This window comes from Mustela erminea, chromosome 21, assembly GCF_009829155.1.
Source record: "Mustela erminea isolate mMusErm1 chromosome 21, mMusErm1.Pri, whole genome shotgun sequence".
Taxonomy (NCBI): domain Eukaryota; kingdom Metazoa; phylum Chordata; class Mammalia; order Carnivora; family Mustelidae; genus Mustela; species Mustela erminea.
In genome coordinates, this window is record NC_045634.1 from 24920685 (window position 1) to 24932910 (window position 12226).

At 38.0% G+C, this 12226-nt stretch overlaps 1 protein-coding gene across 10 annotated transcripts in view; it reads left to right on the forward strand.

Annotated features, from left to right (window-relative positions):
- Positions 1-12226, forward strand: part of LRP2BP (LRP2 binding protein) — a 38811-nt gene that overhangs the window by 1974 nt on the left and 24611 nt on the right. For 2 of the 10 annotated variants that reach the window (XR_004282301.1, XM_032329230.1), the window contains exons 2-3: positions 10018-10103; positions 11597-11723. The exons of 2 other annotated variants lie outside the window; for them this stretch is intronic. Coding sequence is in view for 6 of the 8 variants with exons in the window: in XM_032329230.1 (XP_032185121.1) it covers positions 10089-10103; positions 11597-11723 (142 nt within the window). In the remaining 2 variants the exon portion in view is untranslated. Of the gene's footprint in view, positions 1-10015; positions 10104-10149; positions 10942-11593; positions 11724-12226 lie in introns of those variants that run through there. 6 more of the 10 variants (XM_032329233.1, XM_032329232.1, XM_032329231.1 and 3 more) reach the window with 6 other exon arrangements.

The window sequence follows — 12226 nt, forward strand, 5'->3', positions numbered from 1 at the left end:
TCAGCAAGTGTTAAGTCTGGTAATTAGTGTTAACTTCTTGTTACATACGTGAGTTTGACAAGGAAAAGGAATTTTGTGAATAGTTGTTAAAGCTTTTCTCCTTTTAATCACTTCCTACCTGTCCGTTGCTCACAATGTTTCAGAAAAATTGTCTCAGTTAAGTATCTGGTTTATTGTTAGTAATGGACCTAAAAGCTTTCTAAAAATGAATAAAGCTTGTGGAGCACCAAAATACACAGAAGAAATACATTTGGGGAAGAAATACTATCTTACCAGCAAGCAGCTGGAGTTATTACCCAACACAGAGCAAACGGGGTCAGTTTTCTAAAGAGAAAAATGATCTAAGATATATATTCAACAGGCCCTTTTCCAAGTAATGTTAATTCTGTTTATGTTAAATTTGCTGGTAGATGTGTTTCCAGAAAGAGGATGCCATTTAGAGTGAATGTTTTACAAAAAAAGTTGGATGATGACCAAATGAATGAATGAAAGATGTGTGGACTGAGGAAGGGCGAGTAGGAGGAGTTTGCCAGGTAGCCCATGAGCAAAGAGTATTTCTAGGGAGTATAAAGTATCTTCCAATGTTAAGAGAACTATATGCAATTCAGTCTAGTTGCAGAATATGGTACAGAGCAGTGATGTAAAATAAAGATTTACAAATAAGAAATTAAATGACCACTAATGTCTATTTCAATTTTTAAAATAGACATTGAGCACTTGCTATGCCCCAAGATTAATACAGATAGGTATTATCTGCTCCATTTTACAGGAAAGGAAATTGACGCTTAGGGAGGTTCAATAACTTATCTAAGGTGCTATCATTATGAAGGGATAGAGCTGGCACTCAGGTCATTTGATTCCACAGACCACATTCTTATATCTAAATTTTAAAGAATTTTGGTCATCATTGGTAGATTTGAAGTTACTAAGAGTAACGTCTTTTTTTTTTTTTTTTTAAGATTCTATTCATTTATTTGACAGAGCACAAGCAGGCAGAGCAGCAGTCAGAAGGAGAGGGAGAAACAGTCTCCCCGCTGAGCAGAAAGCCCTACATGGGGCTTTATGCCCAGGGTCCTGGGATCATGACCTCAGGTGAAGACAGCTGCTTAACTGTCTGAGCCACCCAGGCACCCCTAAGATTGACTTCTTAAAACCAAAAGAAAGTCATTAGAGAATATTATTACAATCCATAGAAAAACAACTCTTTCATTTAGTGAAACATATAGTGAAGTTGAATCACTAAGCTGTAAACCTGAAACTAACATAACATCAACTATATTCAAATAAGATTTTAAGTATTTGCCAAAAACAAATTTAAAAAAAAAAAACGGTAGAGGAAATTAGGGCAATTCTGTGTACTATTTTTGCAGTTTTCTATAAATCCCAGATTATTCTAAAATATAAAGTTTATTTTTAAAAAGAGGACTTGAGGCAACTTAAAATTAAACCATTATGTATTCTTTTTCTTTCTGTAGACCATGACTATTAAAGTTTTTGTGTATACAAATATTTAGTTTCACTTTTAAGTAACTCTCTTTCCAAATACAGTAATGATAGACAATACCTAAAACCTTATGAAGCTAGTTTTAATCAAAAGCACACAAAAAAATCCATAAAGTCTTCAAAACCAAACAGTACTTGTTTTTTGTTCTGATTGACCAATACACTTCAGTTCCCCTGCAAAACACACTGCATATTGCCTTGATCACTGTGAGATCTTATCAGGCTGTTTCTAGAATGCCCAGTTACTTGGGCTCACATCACTTTGAATTTTTTCCACATTTATAAAGATCATTTTTAACATCTAATATAACTAAATATTACATAACTGGTGAAATAGGAACAATGAGAGCTGTGATTTTTAAGAAAACTAAACTCAATGCTTTCAAAATCCAGTCTCTAAGAAGAATGTTCTCCAAGTAGGTGAGGATAAGTCAACCATAAAAGATGAGAAATAGCTCTACATTCAGACTGTTTCATGGACATTTTTAAACTCATACTCCAAAGGTACATAAAATGGAATTCATATGCCTATGGTTTATGAAAAAAAGACAACTCTAAACTCTCAACATTCAACCTCTGTTAAAGAAATTGCTTCTGACCCTAGATGAGAAGATTCCAAAGTGACATATATTTACACGTTATAAGTTAAAATGCATATGGTGTGATCATATATTCTTTATTAATTCCTGTATCTATTCTTATTTAACTGACTAAACACAATAAATGCTGGCAGTAAAAGTATTTATTGAGCAATGTATTTCTTTCATTTAAGCAATATAAAGAGAGTAGCTGAATAGAGTGCATTATATTTTTTCAAATTTTTATTTAAATAAAAATTGATTTTAAATTTTTTTTTAAAAGATTTTATTAATTTATCAGAGAGAGAAAGGGGAGAGAGCGAGCACAGGCAGACAGAATGGCAGGCAGAGGCAGAGGGAGAAGCATGCTCCCTGCCAAGCAAGGAGCCCGATGTGGGACTCGATCCCAGGACTCTGGGATCATGACCTGAGCCGAAGGCAGCTGCTTAACCAACTGAGCCACCCAGGCGTCCCTGATTTTAAATTTTTGTGTAAATTTTATTTAAATACATTCAGCTAACATGTAGTTTAGTATTGGGTTTCGGAAGTAGAATTTAGCATTCATCACTTACATATAACACTCAGTGCTCATCGTAGCAAGTGGCCTCATTCACCTTTGGATGTTGAGTGACTCCCCTCAGGAAAGACTCTGGTAACCGTAACTGGCCAAAAACGGTTTCCACACAGCAGGAACAAGACAGGTGAGGCATGTGAATCTCACGTAACTACCAAGATTTTTAACAAATCAGTCTTTCCTCAATTGGTTTATTTGCTCACAGAAAACATGGTAAATTGGGAGAAAAAAAGCTATGCGGCTCTTCCACCCAGTGCTTATCTGGTAGTAAAAGACATCCTGCCTTTTCCTACACTTCTTTTCCCCCTCATTTCAGGGCATAAAAAGGAAGGGTATGAAAAAAAAAAAAAGCACTTTTGTTTTAAATAAACAATTAGACCTAACTGGAAGAGGGGGTGAATAAAAAAACAGAAGGCCACTGCCTGACTCAGTATTGTCTTGGGAGATCTCTGTAATGTTCATAATATTCTTTTCTAAGTTTCCATGTATGTGTACAGGTTATGCTTTCAGTTAATATATGAACACTACTATTCTTTTAATGACTATTAGGCAACAGTAATGAAAGGAACAATAACAATAAACAGGCCTTTGCATTTTTGCCCAGGACACTTATTTAACTCTATTTTTATGGGCACCAATAACGTTGTTTATCTACTATGATAGGAATTTCAGTGTTATACATGGATTTTAAAAGAACTTTAAATAAGTGTGTGCCTTTCTGCAGCAGTAAATAATGCAGGGTCCTGCATTCACTCTCAATTTCACCAGGGACTGCAGCGCTTAGCCACCCTCCTTTGTGGCGGTTTTTCATCTAAGACTTCATCTCTTCCTCACCATCCTGAGCCCAGCAACAATTTCACAAGCCCTTCTCTGACTTTGTCCCTCATTCTCTAATTGTATCCTTCAGTTTGTTGGGGTCCAGTCTGTGAATTATCAGAGATGGGGGACACCTCCAGCATGGCTGAGGCTCACATTTATTCTCTGTAGCCCCAATAGCCTGATTCCTCTCCTAAGCGCCTGACACCAGATCTCCTGACACTTTACTGACCATATTGGGTGGTAAGTTTTCTCCACTTATCAATATTAGCCACTTAACATGCTCCTTACATTTTTTTTTTATCATATAAAGAAGATGAGGAAAATCTAGTCCCTGATGTTCTTTACCATTTCTGAAGCCAAGTTCCTAATGAAACCATTTTTTGCTTGATGAGGTATGTACATAATGGCAGATACTCTCTATTTCAGAATATAAAGGCCACCTTCACCTAAACAAAATTAAAATAATTTTTAATATTTTAGTTACATTGTTAAAATAGTTGCAAAATTGATCTGAGAATTACCTACTTTACCTGTTACTGACAATATACAAATAGAAGTTGTAAATAGAAACTACTTTCCATATACCAATGGAAGTTTCCATTCTGAATTTAATACATTTGATTTACCACTTAAAGTAGAAATTCAATTCTATCTCTAAAAAGTTTTTACCTTTCAAAATAGATTGTTCAGAAAACAAAATTTAAAGGCCGAAGTTGCCTGTAAAAGTGTTAATACATGGGTGCCTGGGTGGCTCAGTGGGTTAAGCCTCTGCCTTCAGCTCAGATCATGATCCCAAGCTCCTGGGATCTAGCCCTGCATCAGGCTCTCTGCTCAGCAGGGAGCCTACCTCCCCCCCACTCTCTGCCTGCCTCCCTGCCTGCTGATCTCTGTCTGTCAAATAAATAAAATCTTAAAAAAATAAAAAAGTTAATACATGTACTTCAAAACAAAACTACTTAGTTAAAAGTATAACAGAAGCTGAGGGAATAATAGTCATCTAAACAAATGGTACTGGGACAAATGGATATCTAGATGTAAAAGACTTACTTTGAACCCCTTCCTCCCATTGTATACCAAAATAACTCAAAAGCCTATAGCTGAAACAATAAAACTTTTAGAAGGAGATAAAGTGGTAAATCTTTGTGATCTTGATATAGGCGATGGTTTTCCTACCTTAGATACGATACCTAACCCACAAACAAGAAAAAAAAAATTGGACTTCAATTTGTGTAATTCAATAGCAAAATAAATAAATAAATAACCCAATTTAAAAATGGGCAAAGGAAGATTAAGAGTACATCTTATGATGAATACTGAGTAATGTATAGAATTGTTAAATCACTGTATTACACCCGAAACTAATAAAACACTATACATTAGCTATACTGGAATTAAAATTTTAAAAAATAATAAATAAATACAAATGGGCAAAGGACCTGAATAGACATTTCTCAAAAGAAGACATACATATGCCAAAAGGTATATGAAAAGGTACTCTGCATCACTCATCATCAAAGACAAATCAAAACCACAATGAGAAAACCTCATATCCATTAGAAGAGACTTTTTAAAAATTATTAACATATAACGTATTATTTGTTTCAGGGGTATGTGTCTGTGATTCATCTGTCTTACACAGCACTTACCATAGCACATACCCTCCCTAATGTCCATCACACAGCCACCCCATGACCCACACCTCTCTGATCTAGCAACCCTCAGTTTGTTTCCTGAGATTAAGAATAACTTTTATCATAAAAACAAAAGACAACAAGCGTTGGTGAGGATGTGGAAAAAAGAGAACCCTGCTGCACTATTGGTGGGAATGTAAATTTCCACTCAGGAAAACAGTATGGAGGTTCCTCAGAAAATTAAAACTAGAACTACCAAATAATCCAGCAAACCTACTTTTGAATGTTTTGAAATGAAATTAGAATCTCAAAGTAAGATTTGCACTTCCATGTTCACTACAGCGTTATTTACAAAAGCCAAGACATTTAGTCCATTGACAGATGGATAAAGAAAATGTGGTATTTACATGTAGTGGAATATCATTCAGTCTTTCAAAAGGAAGAAATCCTGCCAATTTTGCTACACAGGTGAACGTGGAGGACATTATGCTAAGTGGAATAAGCCAGACACAGGACAAATACAGCACAATTCCACTTACATAAGGGATCTAAAATAGTTAAATTCACAGAAGCAGAAAGTAGAATGGCAGTTACCAGGGGCTGGGGTGGGAATAATGGCGGGGTATTAGGCAGAGGTACAAACTTTCAGCTGTACAAGATGAACAAGTCCTGAATTGAAGGCTCTCTCAGATTTGTTGGAGTCAAGACTACTAAAAACTTTTAACCAGGAGTTCTGATAAATTGCCCTAACTGAATAGGTGATTTCAACAGAAAACTTAAATGAACCAAGAATCTTACCATAGATTACCTAAACCACCAGAGATCCAAAACAAGCACTTAATTTTGAAAAGTAATTGGTGCACAAGCACTTGGAAACTATTTGGCAATTAAGCTGAACATGCATACCCATTGACCTAGCAATTATTACTCCTATGTTTATACCCAAGAGAAATGCATACAGATGGCTACGGGATTTAAAACAAACAAACAAAAAAAAAGGCTGAAGAATGTTCGTAGAAGAACTGTTCTCAGAAGTCCAAAACAGAAGCTACCCAAATGTCCACCAAGTGCAAGAGATAGATTATGGTATATTTACACAATGTAATATACTATACAGCAACAAGAAGGAAAAAGCTACAACTAACACTACAAAATGGATGAATCCCCTGTGTTGCACAATAGAAGCCAGGCACAAAATAATATACAGTGAATGATTCCCTTTATATGGTATACAAAGCATGCAAAAATCACTTATGCAATATTGTATTTACATGGAGGTTTATGTAGTAACTAGAAGGCAGTACGAGAGAGGCTTCTGGGGTGCTGGTAATTTTCTCTTTCTTGATCTGTGTGAAAATTCATCAAGCTGGAAACTTACATATACATTTCTGTATTTATGTTACACTTCAATAAAAAATTTTTAAATATCTAATATTAAGATTTTAAATATTAGCAGCAGACCAGATGTGGCTAAAGAAAGGATTAATAAAATGGGAAAGAGTGCTGAAGAGATTACTTAGAATGTGGCAAAAGAGATAAACAGATGGCAAATGTGAAAAACAGAATAAGAGATATGGGAGGAAGGTCTAAGTAGAATGCCAGAAAGAGAAGAAGGATAGAATGGGGCAGAAGCCATATTTGAAGAATGTAGTGGGTGTTCTCCAAAAAGATATATCAAAGTCCTATAAAACCTGATTCCCGTGAATGTAACCTTATTTGAAAAAAAGATCTTTACAAAAAAATCAAGTGAAGTTGAGGTCATACTAGATTTGGGTGGGCTCCAATCCAGGGGCTGGTGTCCTTATAAGCAGAGGACAAACAGGGTAGAGGAGATGCATAAAGAAAGTCATGTGAAGACAGAGATCAAGATGGAGTGACAGAGCCTACAAGCCTAGGATCCCCAAATATTGCCAGCAACCAGCAGAAGCTAGGAAAGAAATCTGGGATGGTTTCTTCCATAGAACCAGAGAGACCATGGCCCTGACAACACCTTGATTTTGGACTTCTATCCTCCAGAACTATGAAAGACTAAATTTTTCCTGTCTTGAGCCACAAAGTTTGTGCTAATTTGTTACAGGAGCTTTAGGAACCTGAAACTATAATACATTATGTCTGAGAATTATTCAAAGACACCAACCCACGACTCAGAAGTTCAATATTCTCAAGGCAAATTAAATAACTAGTCAGTTCAATAAATCCAACAACAGGTATTAACAGAAAAAAAGAAACATGAATAAAGCAAATGGATTGAAAGTACAGAATCATTCTAATTCAACAGTGATTAAAATAAATGTAAAAGAACTAAATGTACCGGTAATAATCAAAGGTTATCGGCCTGGTTATAAAAAAAGAATCAACAAATCTAAAGAAGCCTACTTATAAGAGACCCGCCTGACATCCGTAGGACTACAACTCAACAAGACAAATGTCACAGAAGCAGATACTAGCAGAAGAGAAAACACAAATAGCTAGGAAACGTGGAAAAGTCGCTTATGTTTGGGTAGGGGGGCTCAGAGGGGAGGAAGGATGAGGTCTAAATGAGGGGCCTACAGGACACTTAAAGGTAATGGATCTTTTAAACATTAAAATGGCAGCAATGGATGTTAATCGTATTATTTTACTTCATTCTTTACACATATATCCAAAAGTTATTTTGTATCTATTCAATTTTTTAGATTTTAATTTTTAAGTTTAAAAAAATTAAATAGAAGTCTATCGGCATTATCATTAAGACTTAATGATTTCTCTGTTCTAAACACTTGTTGTCTTTTTCCCCTGGCTTTTCACGTTTATCTTTTGTATTTATCTTCATTTGAATTCGAATCCCTGCTAAGGCATAACCACAGAGGAGTCCCAGCGGGCCTGAAATACTCATTTGGCTTCAGCTCTGTCCTACAATTCTATCTGGTGCCACTCTGCTGACAGAGAAGTAGCTAGAACTTCCGTCTCCATCTCTATGGACTCCCCCTACTCTCAGATCATTCTTTGCTTCCCGTCATCCAGCATTTTAATAAGGTTATTCATCATTAGGCTAATTTTAGTCCTCTTACCAATGATGTATTATTTTATCAAAATATTCATATACTATACTGTACATACTATCCACAGAATACTGTGTCTAAAAGTTTATTGGAAGGAAAGTTATCCTTTATTTTGACGACTTTAGAAAAATAGGAATAGGGCGCCTGGGTGGCTCAATGGGTTAAAGCCTCTGCCTTCGGCTCAGGTCATGATCTCAGGGTCCTGGGATCGAGTCCCGCATTGGCCTCTCTGCTCAGAAGGGAGCCTGTTTCCTTCTCTCTCTCTCTCTCTCTCTCTCTGCCTGCCTCTCTGCCTACTTCTTATCTCTCTGTGTGTCAAATTAATAAATAAAATCTTTAAAAAAAAAAAAAAGAAAAGAAAAATAGGAATAAAATACCTCTTCCTCCATATATCTCTATTGTTAGGTCAGTTTCCCTAGAAGCAGAGTCTGACCCAGGGATTTTTATTCAAGTGCTAGGCCGGGCCGGGCGAGGGGGCAGTGGGGGTTAGGGGGGTGGTAACTCTCAGGGAAGGGGGAGTAAAAGAAGCACAATCTGGTGGCAAGGAGGGAATGCTAAATAGGAATGTGGGCTCAGATGGCAACTTCATTTTGATCTTCATTCTGATCTTCATTCTGATCTCACAGAGAACATATCATATTTCTGAGTTCATCTCACCTTGAGGCAAAGGCATACCAAGAATTGTGCAGGCCTGAGGTTTTAGTCTACTTATAACTCACATGCAACATGTTGCATGGATCTTGGCAGAACACACAACAGTCCTGGGTCAGAGATAAATGACTTTCTCACTCATAGTAAAAGCATTAGCTAGAGTTGTCCGCGTGCTGCTGAAACTGGTTCCCTATGACCCCTAATTCCCACAGAGGTCATACAAAGGACCGGCGATAGATGCATGTATTCAGTAGGCTGTATTATAAGAGAACAGAACTAAGCAATGGAGGAGGGGGGAGGATTTAGTACTTCTCAGAGAAACAAGCCCGTTCTTTATCTGTGGGGAGTTACTACCCTATCCCTCAAGGGTACTCACTGCAAACACAACCCTGAGAAATGGCCCATGTGGAAAGAAGTCATGGCCTGTGTTCTTGACATACACAGCAAGGATGTGCCAGAATGCTCAAGACTCGTGTCAGATTGTGTCTCTCCGTAGGAACTGGCCTTCCAAGGGCTCGTTCGAGGGATCAGTCTCTGAGAAGGAGGGAGCGAAGTGTCCAGGACTGAGGGGACTCATATTTGGCAGGGGGGCAGAGGAAGAAGGAACAGCTGTGAGTTGTTTTCAATTAATACTGCCCGCAGCTGGAGATGGGCACTAAGTAGTAAGGAGGATCTGGGAAGGGCACCATCAGCATCTACTACACCGACACTTCCCTTTAAGACTGTGGATTTCTTTCAGATTCTATATCATCATTTAATGTCTACAATTTTTATTAGAAAATTCTTTAAACTCACAGCATGCTCTGCAAACAGTTGTCGAGTTTCAAATGATGATTTTATGTCTAACCCCAAGATTTGACAGAAATAAACCCAGACTTTCCTTTTTAAAATCTTCTTAGATCTCATTTTCTAAAATTATGAAGTACTAAATTTTGATGTATTCTCTTACAGAAGTCGTGGCACTTAGAAAGATCAGCAGTTTGGGGAGAATAGTATAGAATAATGACGAGGTGCAGGGGTGCTGGGGTGTCCCTGTTGTCCCACGTCCTAGCCCTAGGACCCTAGGGAAGTTACTTAACTCCCTCCCTGTTCTCATATGTTAAAAGGGCCTCATAATAGCTCCTATCTCATAAAGTTTTGTAGGAGTTACTGCCTGTGAAGCACTTAGAACAAACCTGGCATTTAAGAGAGCTCAATCAATCTTTGCTTGTGTTTTCTAGACCCCCTGCAACGCTTCTTTTAAGCCACAACAACAAAAACCCTGTGCAGTATTGTAACCACAGAGAGCAACATGAGTTCAAAGAAGGTAGGGAAATGTTTCTTGACTTGCTTCATCTCCTATGACCTTCCTGAATATGCCAAGGTTTTTCTGAGCCGTTTTAGATACAATAGCACACAGGATGATGTCTTCAGAAAAAGAAAAACTTCTGTAACCAGTTTCTCAGTAAATTGATAATATCATCCTATTTGAGTCGGTTTTCTTCTACATACTTAACCTATTATTGCTTCACCTCGAAGCTCACTAGAAACTTTCACATTCACTGAAACAAAGGGTTTGGGAATCATATAATCAAAAAATTTTATATATCTAGCAACAGGCATTTGGAAATCCTCTAGCGCAAACTAATAGTTCAAACTACAGATGAGAAAGTTGACCTTTTAAAAGATTAAATGCCTCTTTCAAAATGACAAAGATACTGCAGTGGTTCCCCCCACCCCCTCAATACTGAATCATCTCCCTTTTCTGCACTTCATTCTTATTAATGAAACAATTTATTGCCCCAAATCCTTTCACATAATAGCATAAATGCCTCTTTCCAATCACATTAAAGGTCTCTTGAGTTCTTTTCCTCACCACCAATCAGGAACCGTTACTGGAAGCTTGTCCCTGATTGGCTGGAGTCAGCTGTAACCCTAGAACACCAAGGAGTAAACAAAAAAAGCATAGCAACAACTGAGTTTGCTGTCTCGCTACCCTCAGCCTGGGCCAACCTGGACTCCTTCATCCCCAATGAGGTGGCCTCTACATTTTATATGAAGGCTTTGATTGTCCATTCGACTCTGATCCATCTTATAACATGGCAATCCAATGCAGACGGGAAGATAAAACTGAACAACACAGCTAAAATAAAGTGTGTTCCCAGGTAAAACAGACAAATGCTTTAGTTTGAAATGAATGTGTATCCTGAGCTTCAGTAAGGAGGCAAAGTACCAGTGCACAAGAACTCTGCCTATGGGGGCGCCTGGGTGGCTCAGTGGGTTAAGCCTCTGCCTTCGGCTCAGGTCAGGGTCTCAGCGTCCTGGGATCGAGCCCCACGTCGGGCGCTCTGCTCAGCGGGGAGCCTGCTTCCTCCTTTCTCTCTGCCTGCCTCTCTGCCTACTCGTGATCTCTCTCTCTCTTTGTCAAATAAATAAATAAAATCTTAAAAAAAAAAAAAAAAGAACTCTGCCTATGGGCAGGGTTCTCAGTTCCTGCGAGTGGCAGGTGTCGTGATGTCACAAGCCACTGCAGATGTGAACTCACAGCTAGCGAGGACTTGCCAATGGCCCTCCTCTTTCATCCCAAGCTGTGGAAATAGAATGGAGGATGCTTGTGCCTCTCCTAGCTATGGATGGCCCTGGTTTCCTCAGAAAGAATGTGCACATCCCTGAGCTTGTAATTTGCTGCCCCATCCCTAGGCAAATGTGGGGAGGCTGCATTTTATGAGTGCCAACTGAGAGTGGAATCTTTTTGCATTTTTTTCTGGAGGAAGACATTTCTACCATCTTGTTTTTTTTTTTTTTTATTCTTGTTTACAGAATACACATTGTGGAAACAGGATGAAGTTGACCAGTGAAAAGTTGCCCAAGAACCCTTTTTATACCTCTCTATCCCGGTATGGTGCTAAGAACCCAAAATTCTTCCAATGGAGGAAGGAAAAGACTGGTACATTCTGATAATATTCTCACTAAAAGTCAGTTTTGTACACCAGAGCAAAAAAGACAAGAAATAGGAGCCTAAACTGCTCTGAAGGAACTGGTTAACTTTCTAATCCTTTCTAGCTTTCCTGCAGGAATCTGAGAAATTGCTGCTCACCTGGTAACCAATCCTCAGTGGAGAAGTCTCATAATTAGATTCCAATCCTGATTTTACTCTTAAGACTTTAGGACACCCTTCTGCAAAAGAGAAGCCAGATGTAACTTCTGTTAAAGAAAACAATGCCACACTTTACTTCAAATCGGCATTGAAAGCTACCACTTTATTTCCATAGATTTACAGATATTAAATTGGGAATGGCACTAGCTCATTTGGTTAGAGTAGATCTAATTAACGCTCAAATTAAGAATTTCACTCATCCACAGGGTAGCTTTGCCTAAAGATCTGCACACAGACTGCGGTGCTCAAGCTCCCATTAGTAAACCAGGTGGGCTTGGAAACCAATAAACATT